The sequence below is a fragment of the Eubalaena glacialis genome, chromosome 3 (assembly GCF_028564815.1).
Source record: "Eubalaena glacialis isolate mEubGla1 chromosome 3, mEubGla1.1.hap2.+ XY, whole genome shotgun sequence".
Classification (NCBI taxonomy): Eukaryota; Metazoa; Chordata; class Mammalia; order Artiodactyla; family Balaenidae; genus Eubalaena; species Eubalaena glacialis.
The window spans coordinates 4931508-4955159 of NC_083718.1; the positions used below are offsets into that span (position 1 = coordinate 4931508).

Here is a 23652-nt window from a genome sequence, read left to right on the forward strand (position 1 = left end):
GCAGGATACTTTGTTTGCACAAAAACTAGGTAGCTCTGTGACATTTTTCTCCATGTATGCTATAGGGCTTTGGAGGGCAGGGACTTTTCCTGTTTCTTGAGCGTTGCATAGATTTTTGAATAAAATAAATTGAACTTAAGTGGGATAGAGAAATGTATTGATTTTGGAAATTATTTAAAATAGCTGCTCCTTAGATCTCAACTAAGAAAGTTCTAGCCTCTGACATTAACTAGCCTTATAATTAAGACATGCTCCCAGGGAATTCCCTGGTGGCGCAGTGGTTAGGAATCAGCCTGCCAGTGCAAGGGATATGGGTTCGAGCCCTGGTCTGGGAAGATCCCACATGCCACGGAGCAACTAAGCCCTGGCGCCACAACTACTGAGCCTGCACTCTAGAGCCCGCGAGCCACAACTACTGAGCCCACGTGCCAAAACTACTGAAGCCCACATGCCTAAAGCCTGTGCTCCGCAACAGGAGAGGCCACCACTATGAGAAGCCCGCGCACCACAATGAAGAGTAGCCCCCGCTCACCGCCAACTAGAGAAAGCCCGCGCGCAGCAACGAAGACCCAACGCAGACAAAAATAAATAAATAAATAAGTTTATTAAAAAAAAAAAAAGAATATGCTCCTCATTGCATTGGCTTCAGTTTCCTCATTTGTAAAATTCTGATTCTACAATGTAGGTGAATAAGCACTGAAGCTATAATCAAGCAAAACACTAATACTGTATATTCTGCCTTTTCAAAAGTATATAGTCTCTGAACTGTGGTTTTACAAATGCATAATTTTAAATATATTCATCTATGAATTCCACAGAGTTAAGTAAATATTATTCATTTGTGTAAATTAAAGTTTTTCCTGCATTAAAAAAATAGTGTAGTTGAATCACAGTAATATTTTCAGTTATTTTAATTTTTGTTTTTAGTTGCCAGAAAATGTGAAATGTCTGGTTGCGAAGGAAAATAAAATATTACTAAATTTATCTCACTTTACATTAAAAAAAAAGCCTCAGTCAGGAATTTGGAATACTTGTGATGGTGATGCCCAAATAATACATTAAATACTCTCCTTCCAAATTTACTGATTTAATAAAAATTTGTATATTTTTCTCACTACACTGTAACATTCTTTTATTAAAATAAGAGATTAACTATATTTATGTAAAAATCAAGTTACGTGTTCTTCCTTTCATGTTTATTTGGTTTCCGGATTGTTGGTGGCGAAGTCTCTCTCTAAGATGTGGTGTCTCCTCTGAGTTACGGGTGGACACTGGACAGAAGAGAAACACAGTGTGTCCCAGTCACCACGGGCAGCGGTGACTTCTACCAGCAGTTCCCATCCTTTCACCCAGAAAATCAGCAGAAAATCAACCTAGCTTTGCCAGCTCAGATCTCGCATCTGGAAAGTAATCCCCAGGGAACAGAAAATTCCGTCGTTGTGCATAAATTTGAAAATTGGATTATTATCATTTTTTTCAGAGCTCTTTTGTTTCTTCCTCTGCAGTCCTTGTGAAGAGTTGCTGCCAACATGTGTCAGATACGGGGTAAACCTAACCACACAGGCAGTAACTAAGTTAATCCATTTCAGATATGGATGCACATGATTATAATACATTTTTGGGTGCTGAAGTGTAACACGCATTTAATGAAAAGAAAAGAAATAGGGTATTTTCCACTATGTGACTAAACCGATATTTGCTGTTTTCATGTATTCACTTGTTCATCCTCTGTGAAAGAACAGACCAGACGGTACAGAAAAAAACTGTGTAGTGTAAGGGATGAAGGAAATTGAGGGAGGAAAACATAATTAGGTAAATGCTGCAAACAGCAGGGCAAACTGTTAGGGCTATCCAGCAAGACAAATGTCCTGGTTTTAAGGTATAAGTGTAAGGAATCTGTCACATTTTCTCAAATGGTAACTGTAAAATTGAGGTTGTTTAAAAGGGATATTTAAAATATTCACATTGAAACTCTCTAACTCCATTATTTATAAGAAGGGACTATTCCACATTTCTGCATGATGACTTGTTTATAGGGCCATTAGTTATTGTATTAATTTATCAAGATAATAACTTTTGTTTAATATTTCATGAAGAATCCATCATACACTTTTGTTTTATGAGATGCAAATCTTAATAACTACCGTTTTGGTAAAACTGCCACATAAACACACACACACATATATGTACATACATGGGCACATATATATGTTTTCCAACATAATTTCTACAGGACATTAACGTTTCAGTATTTTTAGGTGATCTATACATGTCACAGTCATTTTAGAAATGTACACATTTTGTTTTACATGAAGGCATAATCATTTAATATTAGCTCCATAAATTAGTAATGCATTATCCTTATGTAAGATGTTTTAAATGATTTTTATGTTAATTTATGTAGAAACTTTTTATTCCTTAGTAGAAAGGTTAATTGTAGAAAGTATGCTTCCTTTTTTTTTTTAAGTTAAAATATTTGAAAAAACACTTTTTTGAGCTTAATAAGTAATACAGCAAGAGAAGCCGCCTCATGCTCAAAATGTTGCTAGGTAATTACTGAGTTTTGGAATTAAATACTTGAAATTATGCATCCTTGGACTGTATTTTTTAAAAAGCAATATGGTATAGTGGAAATAATGGGATTGAGCCGTAATTTTTTACTGACTGGGTACATCAAGTGGTATTTTTGATATTTTGATCCTGTCTTGTCGGTTGTGCTTGTTACTTATATGGGGCTTTCAAAGGCTTTTTCGGAAGTAATATTATCCTTTGTACAGTATCCTTTTAAAGCACATTTGCAGTATTCAGAAGTATGTTATTGACAGAATTAAAAAATACGTATGCAACCAAAATATTTTTTAGTGTTAATTAAAAAGACTTCTTTTTATTATGCTAAGTAGAAGAGAAATATTGTGAAGAAATAACGAAAATGAAAACCAGTGCAAATATTTATAAAACAACATTGATTTTTATATATGAATAACTGGATATAATATATTAGAAAAATATCTCTGAAATACCCCAGGAAATGTCAATTGTATTTTTTTAATTTTAAAAAATTATTTATTTATTTATTTATTTTTTGTCAATTGTATTTTAAACAAGCTTGATGCCTTATGCCTACCAACTTATGTGTTGTTTTTTGGTTTTTTTTTAAACTTTTGGGTTTATTTATTTATTTATGGCTGTGTTGGGTCTTCGTTTCTGTGCGAGGGCTTTCTCTAGTTGCGGCAAGTGGGGGCCACTCTTCATCGCGGTGCGCGGGCCTCTCACTACCGCGGCCTCTCTTGTTGCGGAGCAGAGGCTCCAGACGCGCAGGCTCAGTAATTGTGGCTCACGGGCCTAGTTGCTCCGCGGCATGTGGGATCTTCCCAGGCCAGGGCTCGAACCCCTGTCCCCTGCATTGGCAGGCAGATTCTCAACCACTGTGCCACCAGGGTAGCCTTATCTATTGTTTTAAAAGCTGATTTATGGAGTTGCAAATATGGGACTTCAAAAGTGAACCTTGATATAAAACAAACATTATTACTGTGTTTATACACTTTTATTGAGGATTTTATTTTCTTTTTCATTTTTTAAATTGAAGTATAGTCGATATACAATAAATGTAAGTTACAGGTGTACAGCATAGTGATTCACAATTTTTAATGGTTATATTCCATTTATAGTTACTACAAAATACTAGCCATATTCCACGTGTTGTACGATACATCCTTGTAGCTTATTTATTTTGTACATAATAGTTTGTACCTCTTAATCCCCTACCCCTATTTTGCCCCTCCCCTTCCTTCTCCCCACTGGTAACTACTCATTTGTTCTCTACATCTGTGAGTCTGTTTCTTTTTTGTTATATTCACTAGTTTGTTTTATTTTTTTAGATTCCACATATAAGTGATATCATACAGTACTTGTCTTTCTCTGACTTATTTAGCTTAGCATAATATCCTCCAAGTCCATCCATGTTGTTGCAAATGACAAAATTTCATTCCTTTTTTATGGCTGAGTAGTATTCCATTTGTGTGTGTGTGTGTGTGTGTGTGTGTGTGTGTGTATACACATACATACATACCGCATCTTCTTTATCCATTCATCTGTCAGTGGACACTTAGGTTGCTTCCATATCTTGGTAATTGTAAATAATGTGGCTGTGAACATTGGGGTTTATGTATCTTTTCGAATTAGTGTTTACATTTTTTTTTTGGATATATATCCAGGAGTGGAATTGCTGGATCATATGGTAGTTCTTCTACTTTTAGTTTTTTGAGGAACCTCCATACTGTTTTCCACAGTGGTTGCACCAATTTACATTCCCATCAGTAGTGTAGGAGGGCTCCCTTTTCTCCGCATCCTTGCCGACATTTGCTATTTGTGTTCTTTTTGATGATAGTCATTCTGACAGGTGTGAGGTGATATCTCATTGTGGTTTTAGTTTGCATTTCTCTGATGATAATGATGTTGAGCATCTTTTCATGGGCCTGTTCACCATATACATGTCCTCTTTGGAAAAATGTCTTTTAGGATTTTAAATGGAAATTTAAGATGTTGTATTTTAGTCTAGTTTCTGAGGGCTGTAATATATTTGATTACATATTTACCACATTTATATTTTTCTTTTCAAATTAAAACCAGTATATCAAGTGGAGTTAAATCTGAAAATTTATATTTCAGAATCTTAAAATCTAAGGTATATAAATAAAAAATGAGTTGCTAAAAGAAATAATATTTTTAATAATCTGACCAAGTTATTCATTTTATTATTCCTGTTCCAAAGGTCATTAAAACCCTTAAACTATCAAAATATTTAATTTTGAATCTCATCAACTGTAAATATTTAAAGAAAAAATTTTAAATTATTAAAAAAAGTAGCTTTGACAATTTTAAGAGTATTTGAACAAGACTGTTGCTATAAATGTGTTATTTTCTCTGTTTAAAGCTCTGTGTCAATTATTTACAGATCCGGAGGTATTGTGGAAGTTCCCAGAGGACTTTGCAGACCAGGTTGGAACCACATAATTTTTAAAAAGCATTTAAAATTGGAGCATTAATGATTATTACTACTGATACTACTACTACTATGACTACTACATATGAATTGCTTTAAGTATTTTCTCTTGATCAGCTCTGAGAATAAAAAGCCATGTGTGCAGAATACATGGAAAACGTTTTGAAGTTACCAGGTAGATGCGTGATGAAGAGGCCCTTTCGTGAAGCTATTAGGAAGTGAATGTTTACAGTTTCAGCATGTTTTTATACTCTTTTAATGTGTCTGTGGAATATATATTTGGAAACAAACATTTCGCCATTTGAAAACTTGATGATGTGGTACTTTGAGGGATACCCTTCTGTAAGTAAGACAGTAAGAAGTAGTAACTGCTATAACTAAGAGGTCAGTTCTACACTTGTTACAGTAATGTTTGAATCATTAACATATAAAAGTTGAATTGACATTATTTTCTCATTTTAAAATAATTCTTATCTATGGCTTTGTTTTCTTAAAAGAAAATGGGAGACTTGGAAATGAATTTACTGCATTCGTATTTTAATTATAATATTCTCTAGTTCCTTAAGTATTTTGTATAGCCAAAACTATGAATTATTTTGATATAATGTATGTAAATTTAAAAAATCTTTATAATATATATTATGGATTTATCATTTTGAAGTGAATTATATGGTTAACCGTACAAATTTAAATTTTAATATAAACAAGTACTCCTTCTGGAAATCTGATTAGCAGGTTCCTTTTTTTTTGTCTACAAAGAAATGGGTAAAACAATCTTGTCACTTAAAAGTATAAAATTATAACACTACAAGCTTAACCATAAGTTAAGTTCACAGGTATGATTCTCATAATTTACCAAAATGAAAGCTGATAAAAGTATTCATTTTAAAGCAGTTCATTCAGAGATATACAGACACATGTGATTTTGATGTGGAAGAATAATTTTCTACATGTGAAAATCAGTATAGAAGATTAGGAAATGTCACTGAAAAAGTGAGTTAAATGAGCATGTTAAATATTAATTAGATCTAGTGCAGGCCTTGACTGTTCTTTCACATAAAAAGAGAGCATGTACTCTTAATTTGTTTTTAGCCCCTTGGAGAAAGAATAGATTTATAAGTATCTTAAGTATATAAAATAAGTCCCCACAGTGAAGACATGATTTGTACATATGAGGCTTAGTTGGGTTTGTTCCCCAGTAATGGGAAGTTAGGTTAGACACTTGTTGACTAATGTTACTGTTTTGAAATATCAATACTGTTCCTCTCTTGGTCTTTCTAGTTCTCTCTGGTCTAACCTCCTGTCCAGATTCTTTTTTTTTTTTTTTCTTTTCTAACTTCTACCTCTTAAACTGCCCCTGAGAATTCCTAGGGTATCTGCAGGCTCCTAACTTTGGGTTCACATAAGGGTGATAGTGTACTTGTCGAGTTCAGCTACAGGAAATTTTTCAGTGAGACCGGCTATTGCTGTTCCTCTTTGTGACAGATAAACTGGTGCTAGGAATGTTTTAGCTGTTGCTTTGTCTCCCAGATTTGTGAGGTCAGTGGAACATTAATAAGTGCTCACATACTTAGTAAAACATAAAAGCATTTGACCATGTAATGGTGATGAGCATTCATAACCCCCAGGATTCCAGGGCATAGCAGTTCTTACAGAAAAGGTTAGAGCTGAAAGGAGCTTTAGATACCATTTTGTCTAACTACTTCAGTTTATATTTAAAGAAACAAAACTCATATGGGAATCCGGCCAAGGGCCTTGAAGAATGGTTTTGCTATATGCTTTTTGGTGAATATTCTGAGTACTACAGATGACACAAGTACTCTGTGTGTATTTCTCATCCTTCTTATCTTTTACTGCTTTCCTATACTAATTGTCTACTTCTTCCTAAACAGCCTTTTCACTGGATCTGAGACTGCTTCAGAAAGAATAATTCTTAATCTCTCCTTATTTAGCTCTTAACATGTACTAGGCACTATGCTAGGTGCTTATGTGCACAACTGATTTTATCTTCAAATTCTCCCAGTACTGCTAGGAGGTAGTATCAGCCCTGAAACTGAGACTTAAGTAAGAAACTTGCCTGACAACACACTGCTTAGAAGAGGAAGAGCTAGCTGAGACTTGAGGGCAAGTTGGTCTAACTCAGAAGCGTGTGTTATTAGCAAGGAAGCTGAATTATTCTTTCTGCTTGGAATGCTGACCCAAACCCTACTCACTTATTTTAGCTCTTTTAGAAAAAGTTTATTGTAAGTTTTTCCCCCAGTATCTTTATAATTTGAAAGCAGTGTGTTGTTTAATCCAAAGAAATGATACCAATCTGTTTAGTCCTTTAGTTCTACCACATACAGCTCTTGGTCCATCATAGGCATTGGCTTATTATATACTTCTTTGCATGTGTTTTCCTTCTTTTGGCAATAGAACCAATGGGACAACACAAATCACATTTCAGGAGTTGTAATTAATTTTTGTTGTTGTTTTTTGTACAGTGGAGAATTTTGTGTAGGAGAGTAGGAGCTGAAGCTATAAACATAAACTGGGCTGGGTCTTGGCAACAGTGAAAGGCCTTGCTAAAGAGTTGGTCCTTCAAATGAACTTGAGGAGAGTGTGATATAACAAGATAAGTCTGTTAGGAATATTGATTTGGAAAAGATCTCAGTATATATTGGTTGTGGGAGAAACTGGAGGCAAGGAAGTGAGTTGGCTTTGCAGTAGTGCCGCTGAGGAGCAGGAAGGATCTGAAAGAGTTGGTTACATGAGGAATGAAGCAGAGGGTGAGTGTGTCAAATAGACTGCCAGACAAATAGACTGCCAGACTGCCAAACAAATAGACTGCCAGATGTTTCTACAGCAAAGGTGGGTTTATTTGGGATCAGCAGAGAACTGCAGCTCGGGGTCTGCAACCATGGCGAGCCAGGTGCAAGTTCCTGCGTGACGAGGGAAGGAGAGCCTTTTATCGAGGAGAGAGGAAGTCAGGAGGGCTGTGTAAACAAAGAGGCCGTGGCTTTTCATTGGCTGAGTCCTTGCAGGAAAGAACAGTATTTCTTCTTCCTGTTGGGTTCCACCATGGTCACAGGGTGTGAGAGCTCCCCCTTCTGGTCACCCCACTCTATTTAATTCAGGTTTTTGTTTATTGATTTTTTACAAGTGTAAAGGGGGGAAAGAGAGACTGCGTGCAAAGGTGTTTTGGGGAGCATGGGGTGGAGAAGAGTAATGAGAGAATGAGTTTCTTTTTGGCACTTTGAGAGATCTTGAATTATCTTCCGTGCAAGTGATGGGAGGGGACTTTGGGGATTTAGGAAAAATGGAGGGTTTGCAACCTTAGGAAATAAAAAGGTGTGAATGAATTTGAGGATTTACAGACAGATTTAGTTGATGTCAGATTTATGTTTTGCAAATACATTGAGAGCTGTGGCTGAGAAGATTGATGCAGAACAAATCTTCCCATCCCTGCTGCTGATAATTGCAACATCTCCTGTTACCTTTGTGAGTTCACCGCTTCTGTATAAAATGAGTGATTTTGTTTCTTTTTGCTGCGGTCAAGCTAAGCTCTCCATTGTTCTTACATTCCTGTTGCTCACATTTACACTTAATAGCTTGACGCTGTTGTTCACAATACTGGACTTTTCCCCCGTACTTTCTGTTTGTTATTTCATGGTTCACTTTTCTATAGGTTTGCTGCTTTCATGTACCATCGGCCTCTTAGGGCCATGGCTAGTCTGTATTTCTTGAGCGAGAGGAGTCAGTCTTTGGGAGCAAACTATACCTTTAGAGAGTGGTCAGAACTAAAATCTTATAAATGCTGGGGGCAGCTTTGCATTTGAATCATGGCTCTGTATTTACAGATTGCATGAAGTGTTGCTTTCGGCAGGGGTTTTCTCTCAGTTCCTCACCTGCAAAATAGGGCTGACGTTGCTACTCTGACAAAGTTCGGGTAGGAATGACGTCTACAAAGCATAGTGCCTGGCACATAGAAAGCACTCCATAAATGTGAGCTGATAGTTTCATTGTTATATTGTAATGCCACGGACGTTTATTAATTGATGACGAGGAATAGATAAAACTGTTTTATGTATTGTTTTTATAGTTTGATAACAAGTTTGAGAATTTCACTGCTTTATAGATCTCCAGAAAGATGTATAATTTTATAGGGTCAGGGAAGAAGAAATTTTCCTCTAGCCTTCTAAGTCCTTCTGGCTGGCTTAAGAATTACATTGACATGAAACAGATTAACAGGAGAAGAATCGAACAAAAGTTTAATAACTTGTACACGTGGGAGAGACCCAGGAAGACTAGTAAGTGGCCAGAATGGCTGAAACCCTCCCCTTCAATACCATCTTCAGCTAAAGACAAAAGAGGATGTTGGGGGTCGTGGTTTGGGACCTCTAAGGGGAGGAAAGCAATTCACATGGAGAGGGAGAAGCCAATGTTTGGTAAACACGTGTTTGCTGGGTCGGGCAGGGACAAGGGGACACAGAGTGGGCTCTGATCTCTAGTCTAGTTCCCCCACCACACCTGGCCCATGTTCTTTGCAGGTATCTCTGGTGATGGCTCTATTCTGGGAACAGGCCCTCTCTCTAAATTCTTTTAGGCAGTTACCAGGGAGGGAATAAGAAAAACTTCCCGAGTCTTGGTTTCTTGAAAATAATCAGCCTGAATAAATCTTCTGCCAGAGAGACACACTTTGTGGTGGCAAATATTGCTCCCCGACGGTAGCATGAGAGACATCTTCAGGATGGCTCCCAGCAGAAGTCATAGGACCACGGAGCCATTCTCTGCTGGTAATGGCCAACACATAGAAAGCATTAGGTCCATCCGCTTGGTTTCTAGATAGGAAAAATAAGATGGTGAGGCGCTGACCCCAGGTCATATTTCTTGTTTACCTTTAACCCTTCACTCTTGCAGTACTTTTCCTGCTTTCACACAAACTGCAGGCCTTTCATGATTCTGGGCCATTTCTTAGGTCTTAGATGCCGTTTTCCGTTTCTCTGATGTACTTCCTTTGTAACACAACTTAGATGCTTTACGTGCTGCGATATATTGAAGCATTCCTCTTTTTGTGTTCCGTGGGCATTTTTCGTGTTTTGTGTTTACCGCGTTACCTGACGTGGAGTTGTTGTTCTTGTGCATCTGATTTCAGTGAATGCTCCGCCTTATGCTTCTTTCTCAAGCCATGGACTTTTATATATTTATTTTTGACTTCTGTGTCCCCCACTCAGCTGCTGTACTCAATCTGTCATCAAATCTTATTGCTTGTGCCTCTTTTATGTCTTGTAAATCTGTCCATTTCTCTTTATTTCTAGGGTCCTTTCCTTAATTCACATCCTTCTAACTCTCCTTTTCATCTCTATTTTTGTTCCTATTTAATGTATTCTCCACAGTGTAGCTAGAATGATGTGTAAGACGAATGATCTCACTAAAGGGCAAATACTGCTACTAACATCACTACTGTCACTGGTTCCTTACAACGTGCTAGGCAGTTTTCTAACTACTTTACCTGTATTAGCCCCATTAATCCTTATAGTACCCTTATGAGCCTAAGGGACTACTGTAATTCCCATTTTACAGATGAAGAAACAGGACTGCAGAGTACTTAATTAATACAGCAGGAGTCACACAGCAATAAGTAGCAGAGCCATTATTCCAAGCCAATGTGACCCCAGAGCCTGCTGTACTAAATGCTTATTGAACTCAGTTCTCCCCACTGACACCTTCAAGATAAAGTCCAGCCTTCTTACCATGATCAAGCCCCTTGTTCAAGGCCTTTGTTTATATCTTTAGCCTCATATTTCTGTCTCCCTTTCCCGTTGTCTAATACAAAAGTGGGCTGCATTTCATAGCGAACAACAGTTTCCCTTATGTACCCACCACCCATTTACATTCTCCCTTTGAACATGGGAGTCCTTCAGCCTGAAATGCTGGTCTCCTCCTTGTTCTCCCCTTTGCTTGTCTTTCTGGTCTCAGCTCGGAGGTCATATCTTCCGAGAAGCCCTTTGTTTGTCACGGGTCTGGATTGGATGTACCTCATCGGAGTTCCCTCAGCATTTTATGTTTCCCATGTTATGGCACTTAGATCTGTCATCTCTTTACTTTCTATTTTCCACATTAGACCAACGATCTCTGAGACTAGTATTAAAGAATAATTTTTAAAAGAAAATATAATCGTGACTCCTATACAAATAGAAGATTTTATTTTGTGGAAGTGTTTTATTTTTTTAACTTGTTAACTGACAAGGCCATCAGTAAAATGTTATAACCTATTCAAAGGAGAGTTCAAAGTATCACAATTATATAGGTAAATCAGGAATACTGTAATAAATTTTCAGTGACTTTTTTACATGGGGGGGGGTGAGGGAGGAGGGGCATCAGCTGTCCCTCCATCGGCGTGTCTATGGACAAATATCATTTGCGTTGCTATCATTTATCTACAACTTACAGGATTATAGAATAGCTTAGACAGTGAAAGACGCAGGGCCCTGAACAGAGGGTGTCAGATGATGGCTTGTTTTCTGTTGAAGGCAGCCAGTAACCTTTGGTCCATTTCAAGTTTTACAGTTTTTCCCTGCAGTCTTCCTCTTTATCCGGCAAGCATAATAATATCAAACAAAGATTATTCTAGATAACAAGTCCCATTAGGTTTGACTTGATTATTTACATAGGCAGGACAGGAGTGTTAATTTAACCTATAAGCCTCCATGAATTTACATATCCAGGGCCATGCAGTGTAGAACAATTACTATGTCTACAAAATCAACTTCTTTCTGGAAGTTTTTATAAGGAATTTCAGATTAGACTTTTAAAAGCGCCTGTTTCTAGATAATCCCAAAGCCAGAAAACCAAGTCCAAGAAAATGTCTTTCCCGGATTTTATGTGTACTACCTATAATATTCGTAAATTCCTGTCAAGCTTAACAAAATTTGCTAAGGTTCCTGGGCTGTGAGGAAGGGACCTTCTTTAACACTGTCAGGCAGGCATTAGGCCAGGTTTCCTGGGAGGGCTTTGTAGGCTCCGTAAGTATAGTTAACCTTTATTCCTTCCAAGTGCCTTGACATGGCTGATTAAACAAGCATGTTTCTCAAAAAGGACACTTTATGTAAGGCCTTGGTTGTTAGTCAGTTCTTCCACTTATATCCTGGTAAAGTGAATGACAGATTTTTATTAAACGTATGCAAATAATAATATTGCAATGAAAAGTAAAGGGACTTAATAAGAGTTTCTGAATTCTGGGAGGGAAGGAGTCAGTGAGAACTAGATGTAATTTAAAAATTATATTTCAGTTTACAGAAGCAGGGTTTACAGAATTGTTGTGGGTTACAGACAGCTTAGGAAGAGAGGAAAGGGCTTCCTTATATGTCCAGAAAATAGAGCATTAAAACAGCATCAGTATTTCAAACAATAAAATTTCCATTAGTTTATCCAACACAATGCAGTAAATTATTGTTCTGCTGGATCTTGGCTTAGCAGTTTCATGAAACTTTCTGCTTCTTGACTAAAAGAGTCTTGGAAATCCTGACTTAGTCCAGTGGAATGGCCTGAACGTTGTCTCAGTGATGTCAGTTCAGAGACCTGTACCCAAGAGTCTGTTCTTTGAAGTGTCAGGAGTTTGAAGTACCTGATACAACCCCTTTCCACAGAGCTCTGAGACTGACCCTCTTTGTTGAAAACAAACTGTGGCCTGTAGCTTATGGCAGTCCTCAGGGTATCCGAAACAAAAGTAAGCTATCCGTAGATGACAGAGACTTAATGGCTATAGTTAATTTATTAATGATTATTCTCAAGTGTGAAATGTCTACTGAGAGTTCATAATAAAAATAAAATATGGAAAAGGAAATTTGTTTCAGTTGTATGAAAAATGAAGATAATAAAGCCATTCAAAAAAGTTTTAGACAAAATGTGTGTAAGACCAACAAGTAAGCCTGTTTTCGAAGGAGCCAGTTCAGGTTATGCCTGATTTATGAAAATGGCTGAACAAAATTTATAGAGGAAAGATCTTGAGATATAACATACAATAATCCTGAGGCATAATATAGCAAGAGCATACCCGGAATATCAAGTAAAGAGATTCAGTGTATCTGGAGTAGGGCCTAGACGAATATATTTTTGTACAACTTCAAGGGTAAGTCTGAGGTGCATATCGAGTTTGGTACCACTGGCTTAGAAGATACGAAGAATTTAAAATAAAGAACTAAGGTTATGACCAAGTGGAATTTTAAATAATAACTGAAATTATAACTGGCAATATTATACTATTGTTGCCTAATATCATCAGGCAAAAACACTGCCAGTAGTCTGAGAAGTATAGGAAAATTCAGCAGAACTATTTCATAAGAGTTTGACTCTTGTTTTCCTGGAGAGTAAAACATATTCTGGAGAGCAGGGGCACTGGCATTTCTCTGGAAACTTCCCATAAAGCATGTGATTTCTGAAATATTCATATTCATAAAATTTACATGTACAAATTTAACCTAGGGCAGGCTAAGCACCTCTTCTGATTTGCCAGCTTTTTGTGTAATAATAATAATAATAATTATATCAGACAACTCTTACGATAATAACATATCAAACAAACCGAATTACTTCTAGCATCTCATTTTATAAGGCAAGAGTACACATTCCTGTGATTTTTCGGGAATCTCTAGGAAATCTCCAAGATAGTTTTAGTTATAAAACATATCATGAAAGTTTTTGATTTTTTTCTGCATTCAGAATCTGAGTTTGGGAAGGCAAAATTTAAAAAGTTGTTAGAAGATTTGGCTGTTTGATTAAGATGGGGTCCATAGGTGCCTAAGAAGCAACACTTGATTATCTGTTTAATCAAAGTGACAATAAAATATTTAAAAGTAAATATAGACGGTAACACAGTTGAATAGTTCTTTCGTAAATGAGGAACTTTCGTACCTCCCCCCTCCGCCTGAATAATAGAAGACATAGTAAAGTCAGTATCAAGCACAGAGAATTATTCTGTTAAGACACAGAGTTCTGGCTATCTCAGAGGTACATGGAGGTGAGGATAGATTTTCACGTTGTAGGCGGAAGAGTTAATCAGGAATCCAAGGAAGCAAGCCCATCAAAACTGAGTGAACTTTAACAATATTTATAGCTTCTTTTCAGTCAGGTATTAACAAACTTTTTTTTTTTAAGCATTATTCATTTTAATTAACTAATTAATTTATTTATTTATTTTTGGCTGTGTTGGGTCTTCGTTTCTGTGCGAGGGCTTTCTCTAGTTGTGGCGAGCGGGGGCCACTCTTCATCGCAGTGCGCGGGCCTCTCACTGCCGCGGCCTCTCTTGTTGAGGAGCACAGGCTCCAGACGCGCAGGCTCAGTAGTTGTGGCTCACGGGCCTAGTTGCTCCGCGGCATGTGGGATCTTCCCAGACCAGGGCTCGAACCCGTGTGCCCTGCATTAGCAGGCAGATTCTCAACCACTGCGCCACCAGGGAAGCCCCAACCAAACATTTTAAGTGTTATTCATTGTGCTCTGTCATAGTCAAGAACAAACTGACACTTAAAGACATATCTCAGAGATCTGCAAGGTCAAACTAATTTCATTATCATCACCATCATAATTGTGTCATTTGTGTTAACATGTCGTGCATCTATGATTGCTATCTTCAAATGAATTCATGTATCTTTTAAAAATTTATCAGTTTTAATTTCTGATACACTACATTTCAATAGTTATTACATGAACACTAGCTCTTCACCATCCTCAGCAAGTCCCAAGAATATAGAGGTAAAAAACAAAAAAAGCCCAAGAATCGCTGTTTTAGGATAAAACTGTTCTTTGAAAAAACAAAACAAAACACACAGTTGTATTTATCCGATACTGTTGTTCCTAGTGTAGTCTTAACCACTCATATTAATCACAGCTTTTAACCTAAATAACTAACTTCTGTTTCACAGAAAAAGAAAAAACAAAGAACACTTGGGGGACAGATAACTGAGCACCTTGTGTCCTGCACAAGCATTTTACAAGACTACCAGACATGGTACCCATCATACCACTTTCTAAAGCCACACACTTCCCGTTTACATCTCTGTATAGTGGCCAAAATGAACAAGTTTATTAAAATGACCCAAAAGTGTAGGCTTTTCACAGCACACAAAAATAAAAAGTATATAGACTTAAATATGCTTAGTAATCAGTGTTTTTAGTATTCTATCTTAGAAATTATCTAGGTTCATAATACATTATATATAATGTATCATACAATGTATAATACAATGAGTATACATTGACTAACTCAATATCAGTTCAATATTTTGGTTACCTAAAGGTTTTCAAAATTATGTTTTAGCAGATACATTACAAAATATAGTTACTGTTGAAATAAAGCTTACCAGAATAACGATAGTTTGGTTGAGTAGAAATTTACATCTTTTGAACCTTAAACAGTATGCCATTTGTTCATCAAACCTGTATACATTTAGGAAAAACAACCCCAAATAGAATGAATGTATGCTTATATTGTACTTAATATTGATACATCAGAGAAATCCCAGCTATATTTATTAAACTAAATTGATAAAACTAGATGTTTGCTAAGGATTTTCCTTAATTATGTGAATTTGAATTCACTAAGAATTTTTTTGAAGTCTAGCCCATCTGAAGTATTAGAAGTTCAGTTTCCTTCATTGGGTTATCTGTATGGAAATATGTTAATATAAATGTTTCAGACATTACGTGAAATTTCTAAAAATCTTATATGTTCTGATATAATGTTATAAGTCATAATTCTAGTTATTACTTTAAAATGTATATCTCAGAAAAAACTAAGTTTCCTTGTCAATTGCACTATTATGAACTTTCATCAAATCTTTAACCATGGTCATTTTTAAGTCTTTTGTCAGTTACAGACAGTTCTGGGTGTACTCTGATGCTTTTGCAAATATGTTCCTATAAAAGGGTTTCATCTTCAATGAATTCATAGAAAAGACTCTGACAAGTACAGGTTTCTGGTAACTGTACTGCTGAACTGAATAAGCATTTTCAGAACTCTAATGAAAAACTGCTGAACTCAAAAGTGCTAACAAAAGATCAAGATGGAAAAAAAAATTAATTACATGGGACTGAGTGAACTGATGAGGATGATTATAATTTTTGTGACTTTCTGTTTGAATTAAAAAAAAAAAAATCCCACAAGGACTCAGAGGCAAAGAATATAGAAATCAATCTTCACTGCAAAGTAAAGGAGCTGTTACAGTGGAGGATTACTGGACTGAATGTCAATATTATGACATAGTATGAGTGTGTTTCATGTTTGGTAATTGCAATCATTGTTGCTTTTGTTGTGGTCATCCATGTACAATGCTTGGTGTCAGTCTATTTCTCTCTTGTAAAAATAAAATACAGTGTGTGTGTGTGAAAAAAAAATTCAGTTTCCTTATTTTATAGGACTTTTAGGAATAATCAGTTTATGTTCATTTCTCTCTATAAGCCAATCAGAATAGCGCTCCTTTAATTTAGTTAAAATTTTTGTAAAGGACTTTGTTTTTTAGAGCAGCTTAAGGTTCACGACAAAATTGAGAGGAAGGTACAGTGATTTCCCATTTACCCTGCCCCACGTTTGCATAGCCTCCTGCATTATCATCGTCATTTACCAGATGGTGCGCTCTTTACCAAGGATGAACCTACACTGATACATAATGACCCAAAGTACGTAATTTACCTTAGGGTTCACTCTTGCTGTTGTACAGTCTGTGGGTTTAGACAAATGTATAATGACATAGCCATCATTATAATATGGGTATTTTCACTGCCCTAAAAATTCTCTGTGCTCTGCCTAGTTATTCCTCCCTGCCGTCCCCAGCCCTAGCAACCACTTATCTTTTTATTGTCTCCATAGTTTTGCCTTTTCCAGAATATCATACAGAGGAACCATACAGTATGTAGCCTTTTCAGATTGGCTTCTTTCACTTAGTAATATGCATTTAAGATTCCTTAGAGTTCCTCCGTGGCTTTTTATGGCTTCGTAGCTTATTTCTTTTTAGTGCTGACAAATATTCCATTGTCGTGAGTACCACAGTTTATCCATGTTCCTACTGAAGCACATCTTGATTGCATCCAAGTTTTGGCAATTGTGAATAAAGCTGCTATAAACATCCATGTGCAGGAGTTTAATTTGTGAGACTTTATAATCTAGTTTATTGATACTCTATGGAGATAGGGCACCATTTCACACCAACTCAGTAAGAGCAAAGGCCTTTCTGAATTATAGACGTAGAGACTCACAGACACCAACAATTTTGATCATATTTTTAGGTATACTTTACATAGTGAACAGATAATATAGATAGGTAGGAAGCTGAAAGATACACTGTTAAAAGCAATGCTATATTTTACAAGGCCTTTTTAGTTACGTTTTTGCTCGTTACTTTTATGATATCAGAGGTGAAAATTTTGCCAAATATTGAACGAGTTTACTTAACCTAGGCAATTAGCATGTACCTAAAGCTGCCTTAAAAATACTCATAGAATACTTTCTTTTTTTTTTTGCAAGGTACTGGTCTGGCAACATAAGGCTGTAAACAGAAAGACGTGTGGTCCTTGCCTTCCAGGAGTCTTATTATTGGGGAGGAAGATTGGTTTGGGAATCAGAAGTGAACTAATATTCTGTTTCTACTCTAAGTTGAATGTACGACTTCAAGGAAATCATTTTTACTCTCTGAGGTTCAATTTTCTCCTCTGTAAATGGGGGACACAGGTTGCTTGTTGTTTTTACAATATTTGCTTCTACGTATAATTCCAACAGAAGGCCGGGTGTAATATGTGCCATGAAAGTTACTCACAGTGCAGTGTAGACGTTCTGGGAAGGAAGACATCACACATTTAAACAGGCTAAGAGGTGAGTGGTCAGCGAGGAAGGGGAAGTAGTAAGTTTAGACTAATTTTGCTGGTGATGGCAGTATTTAGTGTATTTTGGTAGTTTCTAGGATTAAAAGGCTTGAGGAGGGAAGACCATGTTTATATAGAATAGCAAGAAGCCACTTTAAAAAGGAGATTGAAGACAGAAGCTGGAACTAATTTCTGTAGCAAGAATTGGCAGAGATGGCAAGATGACAAATACTACCTGAACACACACTATGCATTATTTTTTTCTAATACTAGATAAATAAAGATAAATATAAGAAGTTGTCAGCTCAGAAGGACCTCATAGTCCAGTAGGGGAGACAAAATTATTCATAATATACTGTCTGTTCTGTAATACTAACGGACAGGTTGTAACGGTGGTTCCCACAAGATTGCCTCACAGCTGCAAGTGGAGGGTTTAGCTTTGGACGGCAGTGGTGAGGTGTGCCTCCCTCTTTAAGATAAGCAGAAAGAAGGAAGACTGATGGCAGGGGCTTATTGATAAAAGACAGTATTCTGGGAGGACTCAGTTTCAGGGTTGTTGAAAGTACCTTTGTTCCTTAAATCTTCTTGATTGTCATTCTTACGCTGGCGTGACTTGAGAGAAAGGGGTAATGGGATGTGAGAGGAAAGTTTATCCTGGATATTCTGCCTCGGTCCTACTACATTATTGTCTCTTGCTTCCCCAAGAATTGTTGTCAGTTGGTACATGCAGAACAATGGCAGTGGAGTTGGTGTACTTGAAGGGTGTGAATCTTCATTCATTACTTCTGGGACTGAGAGTTATCAGAGACCAGCGTTGAGGGCAGCACTAAAGAGAAAGTGGTTTACAGGTCTCTAAGTGGGCATTCGAAGGATATTTGGGAAGAGAATGTAGCTGTGGCATTGGGTGCGTGTTTTGCTTGCATTCTGATATTCGCGTGGCAATGCTGGTGTTTGGCAGGTGTGCGTGGAAGGGGATCTTTAAGCCTTGTTCCTCAACCACTGAGTGTATTCCTGGAGTTGGTCCTCTTTTAGGATTAGAGTGGAGGATACTGTCATATATAGTTAGGGTAACTGATTGTGACACCCTGTTGTATTAGAAGCGCAGAATGATGAAATTATTTTGTGATTTGGAATTGACGTGGAGTGATAGCTAAAGACATTAGAATTTTATTTCTTGCATTAAATAAAAGACTTTTTTTTTTTTTTGGATAGTATAAATTGGAGTTTGAATTATGTCAGTTATATGCTCGGCTCCGTCAAACTCCAGGGTAGGCATTCAACAAATGAGAGGGCATGGTCAAATTCCCTTCATGCCATGCCCTGGTTTTTCCTAGATCCTGTTTCTTTTTTTGGTGGCATTTCTGTTTTTACTGCCCATTAACATTTTTCTTCTTCTCCGTTTTTTTTTTGTGTGTGTGTGGTCGAGTTCTACTTATTCTTAGACCTTAGCTTGAAAATTAATCCTTCTTTGAAGGTTTTCCTGACCTCCCAGGCAACCTGTCTGTACTTCTGTGTAGCCTCTTGCATTTACCTCTATATTTTACAGTTTTATTTTCATTCTTTCTTTTTTCAAATGTCTCTATCTCCCCTACTCTGTATGTATCTTCTTATTTTTCAGTCACCACATCTAGCACAGTGGCCCATACATAATAAGGTCTGAATAAATGTATTTTGAATGACTAGTTGAATAGATAAAAGGAAGTTGAGTAAACTCGTTATAGATTATTTTAACCTTCTTGGAAAAATAGGAGCAAGATAACCTACTAAGCAGAATAGATATAAGAGGGTGTAGAATATTAAATTTAGAAAGATTTCCGACTGGTGTTATGACACATATAATAGGGATTCATCAAACTGTGAATGAAAAGATGTGGCTCAGTGGAGGGGTCAGGCAACATGAAGGTTTAGTAGGTCTACCGCTGTTCGTTCATGACAAGTACCTGCCTGTGTGTACCTTCTCTCTTTCGCACATTTCTGTTGAAGGTTAAAAAAAATTAAAAATCAATATATATTGACACACTAGTATGGCTCCCATGCTAGATAACTAAAAAACGCCATTGGTCATGCATTGAGAAACGTGCACATATTACATAATTATTTTAAATTACAACAATAATAAAAATTCCATTAATTAAGCAAATCTTGGTAGAAACTAATTAAGAAGACTTGGTGGAATTCAACAGTTTGAATTGCAGTTCTGAGCGAATAGTAGTAAGAAACTATGTAATATACAGTAATAAAAGAACATTTAAAATCTTACCCTTCAGCTGTATCTTTGTAGGTCTTTTGTAGTTGTAGGTAACTAGCTAGTTAGCTGATTCCAAAGCAAATATACTCATCAGCACTGTATACAGTTTTCATGTTCAGCAATATCTGGTGGTCGGTCTGCATGGTTTAGGAAGAGTGCCTGTTCTTTATTTAAAAAATTTTTTTACACATCATCATTTCAAAAAAGTATTTCTTTTAATAATTTTAAAGGGATTTGGTCGCAATAAATAAAGTCTTTCATGATTTGAAATTGCGGTAGATTGATAGCTGGACATTTTATAATTATGCTTCTTGCATCAAGCATAAAATATAAATTATTTGGGAATAATTTATTAAATCTAAATACTTTCAAAATAAATATTTAAACAATTACAGATATTTTTAAAAACTGGATTTTTTTTTTGCTTGTTTGGATTTGATTCTGTCATTTTATACTACCAGTTGATTATATCAGGCACAGAAAAAACATTTAATTGCATTCTATACCAACTATTGTTTTTCCAAATGGAAAGAACAAATTGTCTTGAACCAGTTTTTGATGTGTGATGGTTAATTTTTATTTTACTACCACTATGAATATTTCCGTTATATATGAACACGTATTTTTGATTTCTTAATTTTTAATGAAATTAAATCTTATAGAGATGATGGCTAATTTAAGAGAATTATAATCATATCAAGACTGTATGCTTTGTTTCATATTCCTTTTATCAGTGATTTATCATAATAACCCTAAAATATAAATTATTTCTTATAATTTGCTTTGTAGATACAGATAGTATTATCTTTTTTGTACATTCCTGTGTCAAAAAAAGAAGAATCATAATAAAACATAAGTGGCAAGCATGTGGGAAAGTGCTTAAAATTAAATCCAAGATCATCACCATAATTATATCTTTCTGTCTTTCTTCATGTAGGCAAGATTTGTTTCCTTTGTAAATGCAGTGCTAGAAAGCACAAGGCAAAATGTGATCATGTTCTTATTTTACCTGCATGCTTGTCTTATATTTTCTACTGTTTAAAAGTTTTATTGCAAACAGGGAAACTAATTTGGAAAAACATAGTGATGTTTTAGAAATTTTGCTTTAGAGCTGCGGTATTTATTGGAATACGGAACTGTGTAATCTAGCAAACTCCGATTGAAAAGAATATTTTTGCATACATTTTAGATAATAAAATTTGAAAGCCCCTGAAAAAATGACCTTATTTTTCTGCTGAAGGGTGAACAGGTTTTACTTTAATGAGCTCTTAGAGGTGAGGGGTTTTATACTTATTTTTATAGCAGTGAAATTATTATATTCTAACTATGCAAATAATTCAGACCAATCCTGGAAGGTCTGGCATTACTCAGCAACCTAGAGAAATTAAGTAATAATAGATGATGCAGATTGAAAAAGATAAATGTGGTTTCACAAGAACTTACTTTGTATTGAGCATTAAACATTTGATAAAAGTCACTTTGGAATTTAGTTCTATAAAGGGTTCTGAATCTTTGAGAGAAAGCGTTAGGAAATAATTTTTTTCAAGATGATGTAGCATAGGCTGATGAATCAGAAGCAGTTCTCCTGAAATCAGGAGAAAAAAAAGTTAAATTTAATATAGGAGCATGAAAGTCTCTCTACCAGTTCAAAACGTTACATTTCACATTTTTCTTTATTTTTAGCTTAAAAAGAAGTTAAAATTAATTAACTATGAAACAAAGGATGGAAACAAAAGTAGCATGTTTTCAGATGTTACTTGGCGGAGAAATTAAAATCTTTCAAATTGGCATAAAGTCAATATTAATTTACATTGAGTATGCTACTTTGAAATAATCCTAATTATTATAACTGTATAGTGCTTTAAACAGTGCCTTTCAGGGAAATGTCTTTTTTAGGAATAGGTATAAGTTGAGTGAAACTTGTGGGTTATAAGAATCAGTAGCTAACCATAAATTGCTACCTTACCTTTTTATTTTGCTATTTCCATTTTCTCTCTCCTCTCAGTACATTATTAATAGATAAGCCCTATTAAAGTAATATTGCCAGGTTGTTTACTAGTGTTTAAAATTTAAGCCTGAAATACAGTTGGGGAGAAAAAGTAGATATGAAAGCAATTCACAATTAAAATTTTGAAATTTAAAAAATATTCTCTGTTAGCTGAAAATGTTGAACTTGATCAACATATGGTACCAGCTAGCCTCATCCCCACCCGTTCTTTTGTTATCTTGTTATTGTTATAAGGCTTAATGACAGTTGTAAGCCATAGTTCTGGATATGGGGGTTAGTCCACCCTGGGGAGAAGAGGAGGAAACAGCAGTGTGGATTATGGAAATATGGATTGATCTAAAAAGAGACCCCGTGTAAAAGAATGGGGCTCAAAGGAAAGCTAGGAAAAACTGAAGAAAAGATGATGGAATATGATGTGAAAATGATCATTTGAAATCTTTCCTTTCATTCCCAGCTGCTGTGTTTTGGAGAAACGGAATGCATTTGTATGTTAAGGGAGAGGCCAGATGAATAGTATTATTTATTAGATATATTTTCATTTTGAGTGAGATAAATTATGTGCATTTTAATAGACTTTGCATATGTTAGACTTTTTAAATCTTAAAGACATAATGTTAGGTATGATATTTCATAGAAATATTTCAAGTAGTGTACAGTGTTCGATTAATGTTTGGCCTTTAAATAGACCTAATTTCAAAAATTAACTTCATGGTTGTTATATATTAAGTATTTTAACTAAATGTGATGGTGAATATTATATTTAAAATATGAATTATTTTTTGTTACTTTTATAACTTAGCTATTCAAATATATAGTTACACGTTTATTCATATGTGTTTTTCTAGACAAGTGATAACATTGCAGCTTGTCTTGTTAAGCTAGTACTAAGCGATACCATACATGTTTATCCTTAGCCTGTTTGATCAGAAGCGACAACAATGCAGTCTAGTGGTCATTTTTGCGAATGCAGACAACAGGGTCCATGTGGTTTTAACTAGTTTGTGATGTGTTTGTATGCAATGAAAGAAAGATCGTTGCCTGATTCTGAGGTTTGGGAAAAGTTAGATTGGGAAGGAGTTAGCTTAAAAGCATAGAAATAAGGCGTTTGGGAGGAGGCTTTGAGGGCGGATGCTTTCCGTTTTGGATGTGCCAGGTAAGCTGGTAGGGATGTCTCCTAAGTAGTAGGACGCCTCCGGCTGGACGCCGCCGGCTGGGGTTCAGGAGAGGAGGATGATATGGCTTCACACAGCTGTTGAGTAGCTGCACTGGGTGCTGACCCTCGCCTTCTGGCTGGAGAACCCAGGCTTTATCCGAGGTGTGTAGCAGCGAGATTAGATTCCCCATGGAGAGGTGAGGGCTGCAGACAGAACCCTGGGAACACCAATGGAGAAGGCGCCATGAAATAGCCTGGGGAGCAAGGAGGAGAGCTGGATGAAGTGGGCACAGACATCTGGGGAGGATGCTCGGGAGCAGGAACCTTGACTTCCTCAGCCAAGGGGCAGATCACTGTCAGCCTGTAATCCCACATGTCTCATACCTGGTAGGTATTGAATAAACACGTGT

At 36.2% G+C, this 23652-nt stretch overlaps 1 protein-coding gene across 6 annotated transcripts in view; it reads left to right on the plus strand.

The window, feature by feature from the left end:
• The window catches only part of DENND1B (DENN domain containing 1B), a 248657-nt gene that overhangs the window by 61103 nt on the left and 163902 nt on the right, over positions 1 to 23652 (plus strand). For 5 of the 6 annotated variants that reach the window (XM_061185274.1, XM_061185276.1, XM_061185278.1 and 2 more), the window contains exon 3: positions 4955 to 4998. The exons of the other annotated variant lie outside the window; for it this stretch is intronic. In XM_061185274.1, coding sequence (XP_061041257.1) covers positions 4955 to 4998 — 44 coding nt within the window. The remainder of the gene's footprint in view (positions 1 to 4954; positions 4999 to 23652) is intronic. 6 annotated transcript variants of the gene reach the window in all.